The sequence below is a fragment of the Carassius carassius genome, chromosome 2 (assembly GCF_963082965.1).
Source record: "Carassius carassius chromosome 2, fCarCar2.1, whole genome shotgun sequence".
Classification (NCBI taxonomy): Eukaryota; Metazoa; Chordata; class Actinopteri; order Cypriniformes; family Cyprinidae; genus Carassius; species Carassius carassius.
In genome coordinates this window covers 34,949,496-34,969,829 of record NC_081756.1, presented here as the reverse complement: position 1 = coordinate 34,969,829, position 20,334 = coordinate 34,949,496, and the positions used below count along the sequence as shown (strand labels likewise).

At 38.6% G+C, this 20,334-nt stretch overlaps 1 protein-coding gene across 2 annotated transcripts in view; it reads left to right on the top strand.

Moving 5' to 3' along the window:
• Positions 1–20,334, top strand: part of LOC132109280 (recombining binding protein suppressor of hairless) — a 45,522-nt gene that overhangs the window by 11,663 nt on the left and 13,525 nt on the right. The window contains exons 1-2 of one of the 2 annotated variants that reach the window (XM_059515305.1): positions 11,194–11,456; positions 11,536–11,574. Coding sequence is in view for 1 of the 2 variants with exons in the window: in XM_059515302.1 (XP_059371285.1) it covers positions 11,536–11,574 (39 nt within the window). In the remaining variant the exon portion in view is untranslated. Of the gene's footprint in view, positions 1–11,193; positions 11,457–11,535; positions 11,575–20,334 lie in introns of those variants that run through there. The other variant, XM_059515302.1, reaches the window with a different exon arrangement.

Genomic DNA, 20,334 nt, shown 5'->3' with positions numbered 1-20,334 from the left:
ATTGAGCGTTAACTAGCTTCTTGCTAATAGCTAACTCTGTTAACAGTACATTGATTCTGAATGAACTATTGATTGGTGCCACTATAAAAGTTATAAAAGTTTATCCATATGGGCAAACTGGCTTGAAGCTGGTCCATATTGAGGAAAGACCCAAGTAGACACTGAAAAGAGATGATTCACAACATGCTGCTGATTCTGCTAATGCTTCGCCGTGGGGCTGTGGTACACCACTGGTATTATGCTTCACCTCTGTCATATTTATTTCAGCACTCAGCGTCAAATAAAAGCGGCGTGCGTTTTCAATTGAAAATGAAGAGATGAAATGAATTCTAATGACATGGGATTGTGTGCATCTTTTAATGTATTGCCAGGTTCTTTGGGGAAAGGATTGGGTGTCAGAGCTCTATAGACGGGGTTGTTCGCCTCTGGTCCTGCCGGCACAGGAGGTTGTCCAGTAGCCCTGGTGTGCTGTGACTATTGTTGCTGTGCCTTAAGGAAGATGGTATTTCTCAATAAGAAGACGCTGTAAATGTAGCCGTGCGGTTTAGAGCTCAGAAATCTAACTTTCTGCCTTGCAGGGACCTCATGACATTTAGGACACACACACAGACACACATACACACATCAGATAAATTAAATGTGAAAGATGAATCATCATTGTGGTTGGTGCTCATTAGATTTTTAAGAAAGGAGTTCATTTTCTTAAAGGTGAAGTGTGCAATTAATGTCTCAAAGTTATAATAGTTTCCAAGCTATAGTCTTCTGGAAAAGCTGTTCGCGCCAAGAATGATAACTTTATCCATAAAGTTTTAAAAGATTGCTTCAATTCTAAGAAAATAGCATGAGTCCACATTTTTTCTTAGCTATTTTCTGTGAATGTATGAGGCTTCTGATTCATTAGCCACTTAAGGTAAGATAGAAGAATAAAAAAAGTGATAACAATAAATTCAAATTAATATTTGATTTTGTACAGCTAAAATCACAGGAAGCCGCTGAGACCAAAATCTCTGCACATTCATGTTAAAATAAGATGCATAATGATAACAACACAGGGGAACAATGTCACTGGAATAACTTTGTCTACAGTCAAACGCATAGCCTTTCAAAGTATACTCCATTTGGTCGTGTGCGTGAACTCAGGTCCCGTGTCTGCTCTATTTCTTCACAGAAGCAGTTATCCATAAAAAAAGGAGACGTTTTCATACTTGTTTAAACTAGAGTTATCTCTAAACTTTATTAGTACAAAAACAAATCAAGGCGTAGGTGCATACTTAGCATACAGAGTATGTGCGGTGAGAAAATCTGGCTATATGTCCCAGATTACTTTCCTTTTTGGGAAACTTCACAAAGTTCAGGTGCACAAAGAAAATAATGCACATCTTGTGACTTATTCCTTTGGGAATAACTTCAGGAGGCCTTTTTTCCAGTCTGAACTATGCACGTCTGCACTGTGAATAGAGCAGTGAGGATGCCGCAGGCGTTGAAATGGTATCTGCTCTTTAATCCTCTCCTGTCTGTTTTTGATTATGTCACAACCTGTGGCCCTGCAGCTATCCATACCAATGTTCAGTTGTTGCTGGTTGTTTTGTTGGGGAGATGTGTGCCAGAAACACTTTTATAATGTCAGCACAGTCATATGCTGTACTCTTTCTCTTTTTGGGATGTTTACTTCTATTTCTCTCTCTCTCTCTCTTTCTCTCTTTTTGTCAACAACAAGTGCACTGTTCAGATACAAAACTGATCTGCAAATCTTTGCTAACATCTGGAAAATTTGATGGGCGATATAATTCTGTGTTAATATCAAATAATGCAAATGAGCTGTACTCAGAACTGTTGAATTAGATACACAACATTTAGGCAAAATCCACTCAAAGTTAGTTAGATGCTAAATTAAGAACCTTTTTTAAATTTTTTATACACAACTTTGACAAAATAGGAGGAACAGTCAGATGTGAAGTACTGTTAGACCAGTTTCCAAGAGGGACCAGCAGATGAAAAGTAAATGGATGTTAAACCACAAATCATTTAGAAAGAAAATCAGTAAATGCAATACAAATAGGATGCAAGAGGGAGAGAGAGAGTAGAAGGTTGTAGAAGGTTGATGCTCTTGAGGAGCGTGGTTTCAACATCATGTTCTGTAATTTACAGTGTGCTTGTCTGAGCGTGTTAGTCGCTCCTCGCACACCTCTGTGGTTTTTTGAGTCAGTGGAAGCATTATAACACATAAAATAGAGCAGGCAAAACTGAGAAATGCTGCTAGATATATGATAACATTTAGCAGTTCTGCTTTTTATAGGGTCATTCCGTGTCAACTCAACTAGAGGTACCCGGCTCAGATTTTTTAATATTTTTTCTGAATATTAAATGTCATGGATGTACATTAACTGTAAAACTGTAATTAAAACAGCTTTTTTCACCTGAAATTTGGAGCCAAATTACAGGGGCGTAAAAATGACTCGAAAGGTGAAATAAATTTCCATTTTAACCACCGTCTACAAGATAGTGAATTACTCTGTTGATGTACATCTTTGACATTTAATATTTTGGCTTTCATCACTATGCATGTTTATCTATCTTCAGAAAAAATTGGTTGATTTGACATGGAATGACATTAGCATTTCTCAGCACTGGTTCTTGCAAAGAGTGTCACAGTTAATTCTGTTAATAGACCTATTAATGGTTGGGAATGTGCGCATGAGAAGAGTTTACATCATGTGTCTTGATCGATTGGATTCCTATCTGATTGGGTTTCCACATACAGTCACATAAACATGTCTCAGCTGATCTACTGTTCCTCATTAGATTTTGAAACGAGTATTGGAGGTCATTCACACTTGGGCTTTTCACGATGCTAATCTGATCACTAAAAATGTTGTGAGCAAGTGTAAAAATCCCCTGTTGATTGTGGCAGAATCTGATTGGAAGTAATTTATTTTCCGTTTTTAACCACATCATGTTTTATTAAAAAAAGAAAAAAAAACCTGTTGGTTTGCATGCATTTGTTGCTTCAGGTTTTACACACTCGCTCGTCTGTAGATTTCGGTTGGTTAAGGAATCTCAGTTCCCATTTCTGTCACTGCGGCGTGTGGTTTTTTAGAAACATGGGGAAAAATGCTCAGATGTCATTCATGCTGTCTGGGGAAGTCCAGAAGCAATCTACTAAATGAGATGTTTCCAAGCATAGCTTGATCTTGAGTTTGCTCTCTCTTGATGTGTCACTAGGCCGCAAAATCCACAGGTTTACAGAGGATTTTTCAGATTTAATGGTTTATGCTTTTTGAAAATGGGAATTACTTAATTGTTTTAAAATCTTGTCCGATGTTTTGAAATAATGTTCTGTTGTGATTGGATGAACAATGTGTTTTCTTTTTTTAGTAGTGTCTTGTGGTCAATTATCATTTCCTTCTCTGGAAATTTAGCTTCAGGCACATCCAGAGTCTAAATTAAAATCCCCACCGAGGACTGATTTACTCTCTATTGATGTAAGAAATACCCTCCCTGCTGCTCTGGATGATGAAACCATTACATCATCCTCACTTCCTTTTGGAAAACAGGGAGTCAATACTTTTGCACTTCTTAATAAAGCCCGTCTACATCTACCATGCCTCCAAGTAGGGTTTTGTAAGAGGTTAATGACTTTGGGATACATTAAGTCAGCGCTGGAGTCAGTGACTCTGTCAAATAACATCAAAGCAGGACTGTTATAGTAGTAAAACTGCATAAACATGGCATAAACCATTATTTGTATATCAATACAAAAATCTATAAATTAAGTTAGAAGAACAATGGCATGTAGCCATCCAAGTCTTTCTTTGATATTCTTCACACGATTTTTGATTTATTTTTTACAGTACCATTCAAAAGTATGAGATTTGGTGTGTGTTTGTGTTTCTTAAAAAAATAAAATAAAATAAAAAAACCTTTTTTATGCTCACCAAGGCTGCATCTATTAAAATATTATTGCAATGTAAAATCACTTTTCTCTTTGAATAGATTTTATAATGTAATTTATTGTTGTGATATTAAAGCTGAGTTTTTATAAGCCGTTAATCCAGTCTTCAGTGTCACATGATTCTTCAGAAATCATTCTAATATGCTGATGTGGTGTTCAGGAAACATGTCTTCTTGTTATCAGTCTGGAAAATGGGCAACATTAGACATCATAAATGTCTTTACCATCCCTTTTGATCCCTTCAACTCATTTTTGCTGAATAAAAATGTGTGTTTGATAGTAGTTGGCTTATTAATGTGAGCACTTTAATATTTTTTATTGTCTAAATAGTTTCTCTTCAGTATTAATAATATATTAGTGGCATTTGCAGTGGAGGGTGATCCAATAATCTAATAATTGGATCATTCGTGCAGCTATATTTATAAAGACTAATTCTATTATTATTTTAATATTTTAGAAAATAGAAACAAATTGACTTGGTACTGTAGTACTGGTTCTTTTGACATTCCAGATCAAAGTAATGTATGTGCTTACTCTGTAAACATACACCACACCTCTTCACTGCTCTGAAATATAGGTCAGCTTTGCACTGATCTATGTAGGTTACACAAGAATCTGGTCTTGACTCACCTTTACTTAAGTAACGTAAGCAGAATAAACCACAGACAGAAGAAAAGTCGTATGTGTTGTAAGTCGACTAACCTAACAGAAGCGAGAGCAACTTCATTGATTCAGTCAACCATGAGTAATAGAGGATCTTCTCCTTCAGTGCTGTCATGAAAAAGACAGGAGTGAAAGGAGCGGAAGGATAGAGGGAAGGAAGCAAAAAGTGGATAACATGCAGAAAAACAGATTTAAAAACAATTCTGACAGCACTTCCTTTTCCTCTATTGAGCCCTGAAAGGGGATTTGAAAGGGGAAATGTTACCGGCATCATTCTTTTTTTAGCCTTCATGGGTTTTTTGCTTTGATTGTACCCCACCCCCCACCCAATCACACACATCATTTATTAATGTTGGCATTAAATGGAAATTAACTCTATTTTGTAAATGCATATTTCAAATGCATGTAAATACAATCATTTTAAATCAATTTTAATTTGTAATTTTTAATCAAAATATAACACAGTCTTGCACTGCAAATGACAGACTTCTTTCTGGTGATGTACTGTATATAGGACCTCCCCTATCATTTATTTTATTTAAAATGAATGCAGGTTTGTGGAGCAGTGGGGTTTGGAGTGCGTGACGCCCACATCTCAAAAACCAGTCACCAACCAATGGATCGAACCAAATACCTGCCCTGGATTTAGTCTTTTTTAACAAACCATTACACTTTAAGAAATAGTTCTTCAAAAAATGTACTCACCCTTAGACTGTCCCAGATGTTTATTGATCAGAACAGATTTGGAGAAATTTAGCAGCACATCACTTGCTCGCCAATGGATCCTCTGTAGTGAATCGGTACCATCAGAATGAGAATTCAAACAGCTGATAAAAACATTGCAAGTAACCCCCAAAACGCGACTGGCCAAAAATACCAGTCCATAATCCATAGTAGCACTATCTTCAGTAAAAAGGTCCATCCATCCCTGTCGTCCTCTCCTATCAAAATCTGTGTCTGTTATAAACACACAACTCTTCTCTTCACAAGATGTTAATTGATGGACTGGAATCATGTGAGTTGGTCGTGAGTTATTGCAGTGTTTTATCAGCTGGACTCTCATTCTGGTGCCACCCATTCACTGCAGAGGATCCACTGGTGAGCCAGTCACACAATGCTATGTTCTTCCAATTCTCTTCTGATGAAGAAACTCATTAACAATTTAAAAAAAAAATTTTTTTTAGCATATTTTTCATTCTTTTATTTTCTTCCAAACTTGTATAACTTTCTTTTGCATGGAACACGTGAATGGGGCTTTCAGGCTTCAAAAAGGACTAAACACTATGACAGAATCATAAACATTGTTAATACAAGTTATTATTGGGAAAGAGGACGTTTTGAATTTAAATGATAGTAGCCTGTTTGCATAAGGCATAACTTTTTTTTTTTTTAGAAGATCCATTAGAATTTAACAGTATTTTCTTGTGATCTTGTCTTGACAGCAGCATACGTTCCTCTTCTCTCAGGGGAATGCTTTTAAAGCTGAAAATGATTTGAATTGGTACCAAGCGCACCCTGTGTCTCCGTAACTCTCTTGGTCCTGAACTGTGTGAAGCTCTTAAGTTTAACTGTCAGTCAGTCCCATGAGGATGACTACACAGAAACAGCCACGGGTCGAGTCGGACAGATAGCAGCAGAGCTGCAGAAACTGAGTAAATAGGACAAGACTCCAGCTGAAATCTGGGCACTTTTCATGTTCTAATCACTCTCTTTTTTTATTAGCTGAAAAAAACATTTCTTCATAACACCAGTTAAATGGAACAGCCATCACTTGAGTCACATTCGGCCTCAGGATCTAAGGAATGTAAATATGCTCCAAAACAATAAAGTCTTGGCGTCCTGTCAATTGTGTTTTGTGTCCTGATTATCTCACGAGGCGTGTCGAGGAAAGTTTCAGTAAGTTGAATAAGTGGTGGTTCACAAACAACGAAGCGTATTGTTTTTTCATTTTTGGTTTGTATTATTTTGTCTTGTTTAGTGGATGGTGCTCGCTCACCTCTGCTCATATTTGAGCTCCTCTTTCTGTAGGAAGACTTCAAGGAAATGCTGGTGGTTTTTCGACGAAATTGTATCTTTTTTTTTCCTCTTTTATCGCTTTTACACTTTCTTCACACTTCTCATCTCTCTCTCGCTCTCTCTATCTCTCTGCACTCTCTTGTGACGGCTCTTTTTCCTTCATCTTGACATATGGTGGGATCTCGATTTCATTGACATCCACAGCCTTCATGTTCGGTCTTTTAGCCAATTAAAGCCTGTTTGGCTTATTAAGTCGTCTTTTCTTCATCTCTGGTGTTCACCAGATGCAGACATGTATAATTTTTGTTCAAATTGCGACACTGTTTTTATAACAGGTGCACGTTAACCACAGTGATTCACATATAAAACTCTTTCAGTGCCTGTTTCTTCCACTGATGGGCACATGAAACAGGCCTTTGCTGATATGCAAAATGAGTTATGCATTCGGAGTGGAAAAGTTATGAAAGTTGGTGTGTTTTTCTCCTTCAACTTAATCATTTTTTGTCTTCTCCTTGTAGTATTTCGAAACCAGAATTTTCTGACTGAACAAGCAGTCCTCTGAAATTTCATGCATAAACGTCTGCAGTAAGAGTGAACTGAATTTAATATACTATCTGATCAAAAAACAAAACAATTTGAACAGTAAAATATTTCATTCTTAACATATCTTTCATCAGAACGTACTAACTTGCTCTGCCTCTGATATTCTTTGTTATTCCTTTTCCTATAGTTTACGCTGAAATCATAAAGTTTACAGCAATATTAGCAAATAAGGATAGATTTATTCAGACACATTACCACTGGGATACATCACGATGCTCTCACCGGTGAACTTGAACCTTAAGGATCTATGTCCTTCAGTCAGATCCGGCTCCGTTCTGATACAGAACGCCCACTTTTCACCATTTAGCCACTTCACAGTGGATAATCGAGTCATGCCTTATATTTAGCTTATATTGCAAAAGTAAAATGGGTTGTGAATAGTGTTTCATGTTGATTGTAATGCTGCATGTCTGGATTGCTAAAGGGAAAATGCAAATGGAGCACAGTGGTCTAGAAGAATCTGTTGAACCAGAATAAAGGTTGCTTCCCGTCATTTTCAATTTGTGCAGGTTTATTTGACTAAATGAACAGCATGGAATTTAAATAATTTGATGGGACTGGAAAGTGTCGTGAGACTGATATTTCAGAGGAAGGCTGGGCTGGTGTGAAAGAGCTTCAGAGCTCTACTCCTTCTGTTACTGTGTTCCAGTGATCTTACATTCATCCTGTTGATCATGTGCCACTATTTTTGTGCTTTGTGAAGCTGAACATTTGGTTTTGAAGGTTGTTTAGTGAATTCTGCTGATGTAAAACAAGATAATACCTCCAAGATAACATTATTTAGCTGGCGGACATGGAGGAGCTTTTGTTGAAATTGTGAATATGCCTTTGCACACTATTTTTGCTGTGAGTTTATACAATGTAAAAAAAGTTGTAAATAAAACAAAGATTATTGGAGAATGTTTTTCTACTTCATTTCACATTTGATTCAGTGTCTTGCTTGCTATTTCTTTGTTTCTGGAATTTACTAGCAATCACTGAGTGAATTTTCTTTCTTTCTTTCTTTATTCCCTTCTTTCTTTCTTTCTATTTTTTTTTCAGCAAATATGCCCAGCTGTCATTGTAAATTTAAAATCAAAAATTAGATTTTGGATTGGTAAAAACAATGTTTAATTAAAAATCTATAAATGTATTCTTTCTGGTGGTAAGGCAAGCAGAAATGGAAGAAGAGAGAGCCAAAAGAAAAATCCCTATTGACTGGGCTCTGTGCTGGAGATCCAGGGCCAGCAGGGCTCTGGCCCCAGATGGGCCCCTGATTGTGGGGTTTGTGTAGTAGCAGCATGTGCTTGAAGCGAGCTGGTATCCATTATCCTCTCAAACATCAGCACTTCACTGTGGGAACCTTATTGATCTACAGCTCTGTAATTATTCTACTAGCGTCCTCTCTCTCTCTCTCTGTCTCTCCCGCTCTCTCTGTGGAGCCCTGAATCTCTTTTTTTGCTCTTTTCTTTTAATTGCTTTTTTTGTCTTTTTATCTTCCTCTTCTCCCCCACATGAGCCTCATCCCATCCCCTAATTTCAGCCCTGTCTGTCGTCTTTTTAGCTCTTGCTCTCCCTTTCTTTCTAATGTTCCCTCTCTCATTAAAGTGCAATGACCTTTTGTGTTCTACCAGACTTAGACCAAGCTTTGCTGTTTGCCTAAAAGTAAATAAGACAGCTAATATGGGTATTCAGTCAGGATATGGGTATTCAGTCAAGTTGTAACAGGTTTGCACTTGTGCTTCATTTCAGAATGTTACCTAGATGAGTTTCCAACAAATCTTTTTTTTTTCCTTCTTAGAATCTTCAGAAAGTAGGGCTGATTGATTAATTCTCTGTTAAATGAGATTATGACTGCCATGGTTAACACATTTAAGCCTGCAGGCAACCTAAGCGATTTCCACTTTTTCACTCTGTTCGATCTATTTTTGGGGGATGAATACAAATGTTTTGAATAAGTAGACAGCTTTAGGAAGAGAACTTTTGAAAACTTGATGGATACTGTTTCACGTTTAATTTAAACTGCCATTACTGGGTATTGACTTCCAATTCACTTGGCATAGTCCATAGGAGTTTCTGTAAATTGATGTCATATGTGTCCACCGGTCACTGATTCTGTATTAAACTTATATTAATGGTTGTCTAAATGTTTGGTGTCTGAAAGATTCTTTTAATGTTTTTGAAAGCAAAGCTGCATTTATTTGATATAAAATAAAATAATGTGAAATGGACCTATTATTACAATTTAAAAGAACAGTTTGATACAAATTTCGAAAAACAGTGCTTATTCGTCATATACAAGTCTTTTGTAACACTTTACATGTATTTGCAGAACTTTACATGTATTGAAAGAACACAATGTGCTATTTTCATATAGCTTTTATTGTATTGAAATTAATCACAATATAAATGTGTCAGTCATAATCAGTCATTCATAGCCTATTTTGGAATGCTTTGTTTTTGTTACATGCAGCTTTTTGAAGTATCAGAAGTATATCTTTTCTTCTGCTGCTGTTATTTCAGTGTCCTCTCTCAGTCTGAGAGATTTGAGATCTTCCTGTAACTCGCTCAGGTTCAGTGGGGTTGGATCAGGAAGCTCCAGCCATCGATTTGTCTCTCTTCTTCTATTTTAAACCCTTCACAGTCTCTGTTTCCTCTCAGCTTTGGCCTCAAGGCTACTGTAAGTTTACAGTAAAGACTATGCCACGGGCACAACCCCACAGCAGAGCTCCTGTGGCCCGTCTTTGCTTTACTAAAACACACTCAAACAAGCTTATGGCGAAATACTCCATTTTTTTACATTAAAGTGTAGGGCAATGGTGATACAGTCATACACTGTAATTCATTTTCTCTTAATATTGCAAATATATTTATTTGATATGTCAAATTATATTTTTCTGATTTGGGTAGGATCATTTTTTTTCCACCAAGCTCTTCACAATGCATTCTGGGATTGCCTTAACTAATTGGACCGGGGCCAGTGTTGTCATGGGCACTGTAGTCATTCGGTTAGGTTTCAAGTAATAACAGTTGTGAGGTCTCTATAGTAACAGTTTCAAACAGAAAGGGTCACAACAGGCCTTCAGGTTATTCTGAAATGAGGCGAAGGTTTTCATTATCTGCTGTCTGAGGTCACAAGCATAAGTGAAACCATCCAATCTATGTTCCACATTACTGTACTCTGGTGATCTGTTAATCTACAATTCACTGTGAAATTTAGGAGAAATAAGTCTTTGTCTCCCTGACGTGAAATATCACATCTGAGGGAGTGTGTGGCAGTTACTGGGCCGTCATTGGACTTTTCTTAAACTGCTGCATTGCTTTTCTGATCGGGATAATTTAAAGAAATGTTATGGGTTCAAATCTCATTAGGCTTTATTGACAATATTTGTGACTTGAAAAATCAGTTTGAAAAAAAAAATAGTTACAGTAATGCACATACAATAAGTCTGAAAACCTTTTTTTTTAACTCAGAATTTTTTAAGTTGTCCTTTTAGCTGAGGGCTGAGGAAAAAAAATTGGCCTACAGTATTGACCTACACTGTTGAAATGTAAGTAAAAAATAAATAAATCACATTTAATTCAATGTATTGTGTTTCTTGCAAATTCTTTGTGATTATTTGTCGTCAGTTTCTGAGTGAAATTGTTTCAAAGTACATCCTAAACAAAATAGTGAGTTTGGTGGTTTTGTGAAAGTTGAAATATTGCATTAGCAAGCAATTTTATGTCACTATATTCATTATATGGTATGTGTTAACTCAAGACTGTTTTCAAAACTGTATATTTTAACATTTATGCCCGGGAAAACGCCTTGCCCTGTAGGCTACCGATATACAATTATTACTGTAAATGTGATTTATGCTTGTTTTTCCAAGGGCTGCGGTAATCAACAGCATCTGTGGCGAGAGCTTAACTTGTGTTTAACATGGAACATTCTTTTTAATCCCTATCAATAGGAAAGAGATGCGTGTTTGGCAGCAGGTATCGCTAAATCGTGCCGTTAGACAGCTTTCCTGTGATAATTAGCCTGGTGGATGTAATCAGAATGGGAACGTGGTTTAGTTTGGCCACCTGTGTGTGTTTGTACACACGGTCATGTGAGCGTGCTCTCACAAGGTCACTTCAACAGCTGCAAGCCTGCTAATCTCAAATAGCGGGCAGGTGTGTGTGTTTGCCCGTCGCAGCACATTTGAGTGCATGAATGTGTTTGCCCCTTGTTGAGTGATGGGAAACGGGCTTGTGTGTAAGTGTTACAGTGGTACACAGGTGTTTTTGTTGTATTGTGGTTGAATTTATGCTAAAGTGTTTTTCTCTCTTTACAGGAAGTTTGGGGAGCACCCTCAACCACAGCGCCTGACGAGGTATGTTTATCACCTTCACATGCTAATAACAAGCAAAGAAGCTGAGAAAGGCCTCTCTGTGGTACAGCTTACATTTCAGCATGCAAAATCTGTGAATTACATGACTTTACAGTGACAACAATGGAGCATTCTGAACTATCCCAATCTACACATAAGTTTAAAACTCACCTAACTTTAAAAGTTTGTCATTTTTAAAGAAAAATGCTGCAGTTATTGCTTAACTGTACATTGCCAATTATACACTCACCTAAAGGATTATTAGGAACACCATACTAATACTGTGTTTGACCCCCTTTCGCCTTCAGAACTGTCTTAATTATACGTGGCATTGATTCAACAAGGTGCTGAAAGCATTCTTTATAAATGTTGGCCCATATTGATAGGATAACATCTTGCAGTTGATGGAGATTTGTGGGATGCATATCCAGGGCACGAAGCTCGCGTTCCACCACATCCCAAAGATGCTCTATTGGGTTGAGATCTGGTGACTGTGGGGGCCATTTTAGTACAGTGAACTCATTGTCATTTTCAAGAAACCAATTTGAAATGATTCGAGCTTTGTGACATGGTGCATTATCCTGCTGGAAGTAGCCATCAGTGGATGGGTACATGGGGGTCATAAAGGGATGGACATGGTCAGAAACAATGCTCAGGTAGGCCGTGGCTTTTAAACGATGCCCAATTGGCACTAAGGGGCCTAAAGTGTGCCAAGAAAACACCACCAGCCTGCACAGTGGTAACAAGGCATGATGGATTCATGTTCTCATTCTGTTTACGCCAAATTCTGACTCTACCATCTGAATGTCTCAACAGAAATCGAGACTCATCAGACCAACATTTTTCCAGTCTTCAACTGTCCAACGCTCAAAATTGCTTGAATCACCTTTCTTTCCCATTCTGACATTCAGTTTGGAGTTCAGGAGATTGTCATTTTATTGTGAAATACTGCCCTCTTTTCATACAAACTCAGCTGCTGCCATTTTATGACGATTGTTTTGTACGCTGTAATGGACTATAAGATAACTAACAAACTGGTAAGAATTTAAAACATTTTCGTCTTAAATCAATATATTTGATCACCTTATTTATGTGGTGAAATAGTGGTATGACTGTACCATATTTCTTAAACGTCCATCTAGTTTGAACCACTGGGTCACTGGAAGCTTTGCGTTCAAATATTTTAGCTCAAATCAATATTTTGTGTCTAATTGTTTATGTGGCAAATAGCTATGTAGTAAGTGAGATAATGTATATTGTATAATGTATATTTCCCTATATATATATATATATATATATATATATATATTATAATGTATGTATATGTATATACTCACTCACTCACCGGCCACTTTATTAGGGACACCTGTTCAATTGCTTGGTAACAGTAATTGTTAATCAGCCAATTACATGGCAGCAACTCAGTGCATTTAGGCATCTAGATGACTTGCTGAAGTTAAAACAGAACATCAGAATGGGGAAGAAAGGGGATTTATGTGACCTTGAAAGTGGAGTGGTTGTTGGTGCCAGGCAGGCTGGTCTGAGTATTTCAAAAACGGCTGATCTACTGGGATTTTCACGCACGACCATCTCTAAAAGAGAAAAAATCCAGTGAGCAGCAGTTGTGTGGATGGAAATTCCTTGTTGATGTCAGAGGTCAGAGGAGAATGGTTAGAGATGATAGAAAGGCAACATTAACCAGATAACCACTCGTTACAACCAAGGTACGCAGAATACCATCTCTGGAAACACATCATGTTGAACCCTGAAGCAGATGATCTACAGACTGGTTTCATCTCAGACTGGTTTCTTGAACATGACATTGAGTTTACTTTCCTCAAATGGCCTCCACAGCCACCAGATCTCAATCCAATAGAGCAGCTTTGGGATGTGGTGGAACGGGAGATTTGCATCATGGATGTGCAGCCGACAAATCTGCAGCATTTGTGTGATGCTAACATGTCAATATGGACCAAAATATCTGAGGAATTTTTCTAACACCATGTTGAATCTATATCATGAGGAATTAAGGCAGTTCTAAAAGCAAAAGTTTCCAATCCTGTACTAGCAAGGTCTACCTTATGAAGTGGCCAGTGAGTGTATAGTTGTTAAAATCAATATTTTAAAGTTATGCACTTTAATTGGAAATCTTATTTTTAGCTATACGTTATCTCAAGAAGTAAATAGACATTTAAAGCTGTGCAACTTTGTGAAAATTGACTTATAAGATTTATAATTTAGTTTTTTGGATCATTCCTACACCCCTGAATGACTTTCTTTGTGAAAACAAAAACAAAGAAACAAAAACAAGCTGCATATAAATCAAATATGATCTAATTTGCTGTCCCAAATGTGAATGTTATTTCTAACATAGTAACAGTTTTTATTATTATTAATTGCTCTGTTGAGAAGCACATTTCTTTTTCTCAAAAAATTGGCTGTATTACACTTTATTTAATGGCCAGTCTGAAAATAAAAGCACCGCTGGCCTAGGACATTCTGAGCTGCAGTCCCCACTGAGGTTAAGTTTGAGTGTCTCTCGACACTGCTGTGGAGCTTTTCCGTAGTTACTGTCCCTATTTGTCACCATCCCATCGCTCTACTTTCTCCCAACTCTCTTTAACTCGTTTCCCCTCTTGTCTCTCTGATCAATGTTCTTTTCCTCCATCCATCCTTTTTTGAAGAGTCAAAATTAGAGGCCAAGAAATATGGAACGAAATGTTTTCAGACGATGCATGTTGTGAAGCAGCTCCAGTCAGCGGTTCGTGTTTTGAGTGGAGAAGTGAGGGACATGGAAAATGATAGAGAGGGGGAGTTAAGCGCTGGCCGCCCAACCCGTGTCGCGCGCCCTGCGGTTAACTTACAGCATGACTGCATTCTGGCAGAGAGCATACGCCCTGGCAGGACAATTCACTAAGGTGTTGTTCAGTCACAGGTTGATTAGGTCGGATTCATTTGGGTCAAATCTGTTTGGATAATGCTTTCTGTACTAGACAGTATTTTTAATGGGATGTTGTGCACCATGGGGTGATGGCTAGGGGATAAAGTGATGAAGTGTGTGTTAGTGTGTATGTGTCGGGGAGCCCATTGTTAAAGACAATGTGACGTGCCTTTAGGATGATAAACCTCTTTAGACATCAACAGTCTCAATTAACTGGCAGAGTATTATACAAACAGTCTCCTATGTCATTCTCGTCTTGTGCACATTTAAACATGCAGCTTTGGCACAAGTTACTGTTTTTACTAGTATTACTAATTCTGCAAAATTTGGGCATGAACTAACTTGAGCAGTTTGTTGTTCATACTTCTGTTCTTTCTCTCTTTTAACTATTTTCTTACTTTTCTCCTATAACTGTCTGCTTTTTTATTGTCCAAAGTGATTTCTTCGTCTATTTAGATATATTCTTATTTATTCATATTCTAAATGGCACCAAATCAGCATTAGAATGATTTCTGAAGGATCATGTGACAATGAAGACTGGAGTAATGACTGCTTAAAATTCACCTTTGTGTTCACTGAAATAAATTACATTTTGAATATATTTTCAAATAGAAAACAGCTGTTTAAAATTATAATTGTAAAATATTTAAAATATCATTTTGTCCAAAGCAACTCACAAATGAGGACAGTAGACAACATTTTTTGGCTTGTTATCTCAGACCTATCAGGCTTGCCCACCTTTCATATTTCTTTTTTTTTTTTTTGTGAGCGATCCTTTGAGACGTGAGCTTAGGATGATTAAATTCCACTTATGACACGAAAAGAGAAAGACCACTGTAAATATGGTTCTTGACTTAAGTAGCCCTCGTCACATTGTGGTTTTCCCATTATAAAACTTCTCTTTCTAAAAAATTTACACCTTTCAGGGGCTTTTTTTATCTAATGTGGCATATTGACTTTCAAGTCCTGTGGTTTTGAAACTTATTAAAATATGTATGTAGATTATGGCACTTGTCGTGGGTTCGCTTTTCCGTGTTCAGTGTTTGTGTGCGTGTCAGAAGCTCTTCCTGTTGATGTGCCCATATTTGTCATGCTGCTGCTGAAAGAAAACTGATGACTCACAAAGGCTTGTCCACTTCTTTCCTCAATGTGCGTCTGGCTTTGTGTCTGTCTGTGTGTCTGTGTAATGCTGTGGTTGTTTGTCATTACATATGTCCTTCCTTCTCTAAATCTTATATTTTGTACTTTTTAATTAAGTTTTTCTTCTCTTCAATTGGGTGGAAAAAAGCTATCTGAATCATTCAATTCTTGAATTCAAAAATTCTTTATCAGTCACTGGTTTTTTAACTTTATATGCGTTTTCCGTGAGGAAGCTCTGTGATTTTTCTCTTAAGCATGTAACGTCACATGGCCCAGTTGCTTGACTTTGCGTGCGAGGTGTTACTTAAAAGGTGATTGTGACGAGTGGGGCGGGGCCGGGGGACATGGGAGCGAGGCCGGGGGAGTGATTGGAGATGAACTACACCTGTTCGTCCCACCGGTCTCGAGGCCCATGGAGGAGATGGAAGGATATAAAACTGGAGCGACGACAGTGAAGGACGAGAGAGGACCAGGCCTGGGCTTTTAGTTGTGTTTTGGGTTTTATTTTATGCGCACCAGTCGTCCGTGAGGGGCTGGTGCGCTGTTTTGTGTTTATTTTGTTATTAAAATGTTTTTGATTGTCCGCCGGTTCCCGCCTCCTTCTTCCGGATGAATATGAAGGTTTTATTCGTTACAGTGGTGCCGAAGCCCGGGAGAAGGAGGGACGCGCTGCTGAAGATCCCTCGCCGCTGTGGTGAATCCGCGGTGCCATCGAGGTGGCGAGTAGTGTGCCGCCATGGACGCTCGAGGCGGTGGGCTGGAGCGAGTTGCCGGGGACGGGCGAGCTCGCTACCGGCCGCCCACGATGTGGAGAGACGGCTGCCGTCCGTGAGGGAGCGGAGGAGTCGGCGCCGTTCGCCAGGTGGCCGGAGCCTGCTGCCTCCGCCGGAACGGGGAGGAGCAGGGAACGGGGGACTCCTGCCGGCTGCCCAAAACCGGAGGAGCCGTCGCCGTCCACTGGGCGGCGGAGGAGTGTCGTGCCGTCCGCCGAGGGCCGTCCAGTGCCACCGCCAGGCACCGCGGAGGAGATCACCCAGCTGGTGGAGGGCCGAGCAGCGGTGCGTCTGGGAACCGGAATTTTTTTTTTTTTTTCCTCTCTCCCCTCTCTCGTCTCTGTCGCTCCTCCTTCCATCTCCTTTTCTCTCGCCTCGCCTGTCCTACCCCCAGGTTCCCGCAGGTCTCGGGAGTACCCCCCGGCCTGCGAGGGGCGATGGGGGTATGTGACGAGTGGGGCGGGGCCGGGGGACATGGGAGCGAGGCCGGGGGAGTGATTGGAGATGAACTACACCTGTTCGTCCCACCGGTCTCGAGGCCCATGGAGGAGATGGAAGGATATAAAACTGGAGCGACGACAGTGAAGGACGAGAGAGGACCAGGCCTGGGCTTTTAGTTGTGTTTTGGGTTTTATTTTATGCGCACCAGTCGTCCGTGAGGGGCTGGTGCGCTGTTTTGTGTTTATTTTGTTATTAAAATGTTTTTGATTGTCCGCCGGTTCCCGCCTCCTTCTTCCGGATGAATATGAAGGTTTTATTCGTTACAGTGATGAATTTAAAGAGTTTTGCCATCTATAAGTTACACTGCTGGCTAGGGGTGGGCGGTGCAACCAAAATTCTGTTTCACGGTATGACTCATTTTATTTCACATTAACAATATATTTCACAATATAGTTATTTATATACGTAGTTCTTCTGAAAACTAACAGAAAGGGCTTAAGACAATAAATTAACTCAAAAACTTTAGAAATTAATAGTACTTCACCTTGTTTGATTTTATTTTTTTTTAATTTTTCTTTTATTTGATATTTGACACACTCAACTTTTAGATTTGACTGATATTGAATGGAACTTGTAGGTGCAATTAAACTTTAAATAAGGTGTTTCTGAATTATTTTGAAATCTCATGTTACTGTTTTACTTCGGTCAGTTTATAATATAAAAAATGTATTCATAATAAATTACATTAACTTTTAATTTTGTAGGACACTATTAATACTTGTTATATTGTTTACATTTGTTCCCTGGTATCTACTTATTATACTGTGTTTTTAAGGGGCTCTTTTTGTGATAACTGGCAACCCTTCAAGCTTTAATGAAGAGAGGAAAGAGATCAACAGTGACTAGGAGAAAAGTATGCAAACTGAACTTCAGCTAGTAGTGCTGACTAAGTAGTTTAAATTATACACGCCTTATAACCACATCCACATTGAATGCGATTAACTGTACTCATAAGGGGTGGAAAGATGTACATCTATTCATTATTTAAGGCTATTTCTATTCATTTACGACATTGACATATGAACTGTTGTAGTCAAGTAAGCTTAACTCATAACCCTTGATGAGTGATGAGAAAGTCACATGATGAACCAAAGCCCATCACAAGTGAAGTGTGAAAAGTGAAGTGACATTCAGCCAAGTATGGTGACCCATACTCAGAATTTGTGCTCTGCATTTAACCCATCCGAAATGCACACACACAGAGCAGTGAACACACACACACACTGTGAGCACACACCCGGAGCAGTGGGCAGCCATTTATGCTGCGGCGCCCGGGGAGCAGTTGGGGGTTCGATGCCTTGCTCAAGGGTGGAGAGAAAACTGTACATGCACTCCCCCCACCCACAATTCCTGCCGGCCCGGGACTCGAACTCACAACCCTTCGATTGGGCTATACGGGCTATACGAAAAGTGGGCTATACGGGAGTCCAACTCTCTAACCATTAGTCCACGACTTCCCTTCCCTCCCCCAAGCAGCTTTTAAATATTAACATACAGAGAAGGCGCATCGTGTCATTTACACAGACACTAAACACCATCATGGTAACACGCATGAAACATTCACACACAACCCTAATATACAAAACTGATAAGAAAAAAACTAAGAAGAAACATAGTTATTTCAATTAAAAAAAAACATCAAAATGTAAATGTAACGCAGGGAACTCTGGGAATGTCTATTTATGGTTATTCACCATAGGGGAATTTGCCGTTAACCATTTAAAGGGTTTTTACTGTAGCATTTTTACAGTCTTTTACCGTTAAATTCAGTCATTTTTTTACAGTGCACTTATTTACGTCACTGTATACATGGAATAAAAAAATATTTTTTACTGCCGTAACGATATATACCATCATACCACCCAGCCCTACTGCTGATACATTAAAACCCTCTCTGATAAGCCACATCTCAAAATTCAGCCTCTTTTAACGCACTGTTGACCCAACTTTCAAGAAACAAATGGTATAACGTAATTTAGCAGTGGGCTATACTGTCAGATCTTTGATTATCCTGCTAACAGAAGATGTGGTATGGTTTTCCCCAGCAACCCTGCAAATGGTGATGGCCATCAATAACTTTCTTCTGAGCTGCTTTGTAAACACTGCTGGTGTTTTTGTGAATTGTCAGATTGTCGGATATCAAAGCTGAACCCTCTGATGAGAAAACACTTGAGCATTGAAGGGAAATGTTGAAAGTCTTGGAATGTTGCTGCCTGTAATCACTGATTTCATGTGCTCTGCACATGCTTGTCTTTGCACTGTTGAAGGAATTCACTAGCATTTGGTGGTACAGGTATTTTTATCCGTGGATAGGAGAGGACTCTGCTCAGTAGAGATTCTCAGTAAAGATCTGTGCTTTCTGAAGTACACAAGCCAAATCCATGTCGGAGATGGCCACTGAGTCTTCTTTTTCTGAACACACACACACAGCATGTTATTAGAAGTATCAAAGGAATCAGATGACATGGGTCTGAGGAAGATGACATCACCAGATCTGCAGGAATTCACCATTTGTGTGTGTGTCCTGTGAGGCTGGGAAGTTCAATATTCACTCGCTTCACGATGCTCACTGGCATACAAGATCTTAGATAAAACGGTATGCAAGCTGTCAGATAGGATTTGTCTTAAGCATTCTAAATGACTCTAAAATCATTTAACATGACGACAAATTTGACAGTGCGTGACATAAAACAAACTATTGTAGGTTTAGACTAGTACTGTGTCTTAACTAGACATTTCGTCATAAAATAAGTGATAAAATGTAATAAGCTGTCATTTATTTGTTTATTTTTTGATTGATTGTCATAACTAGCCATGACTGCAACCACTGAGAAATTTCATTGGTTGAAAATCATATTGCTTTTAGAAAATGCTGACAAGAAATAGCGATAAATTACCTTTCCACCAAAGAAACAGCAACTTTGTCATCAAGTCCTTCCACTTTCTGTAGGCTGTACTGATTTTTTCTGCTCATATTTTTAGTATGAGCCAAGTCTAGACACCTGTATTTATGTAACACGTTATACAATACTGATTGTTTCAAACCGTTTCACATTAATGAACAGGAAAATAAGTGTTGATGCAAAATTCATCAATTATGATGAATTCATCAATTGAGACTTTCAGTTTTAAATAAGCTCAACAATAGTATCATTATTCAGTTCAAAATAGTTCAACGTTGATGCAATTCGATTCAGTAATACTCGGTGTTCATCAATTTTGAAGAAAATGTTCAGATATAAACTAGCTTTTCAGAGGACAGTAGTGTCATTGTTCTGCTCAAAGTCGGTTCAAGTTTTGTTCTCATCGTACAGTGTCAGTGCAGTGCATTGTCTCCAATGGTAGAAGATGACTTTTGCTCTAAATCTTCAAACAGCACTATGCTACTAAGCATATCTTCAGAAGTGA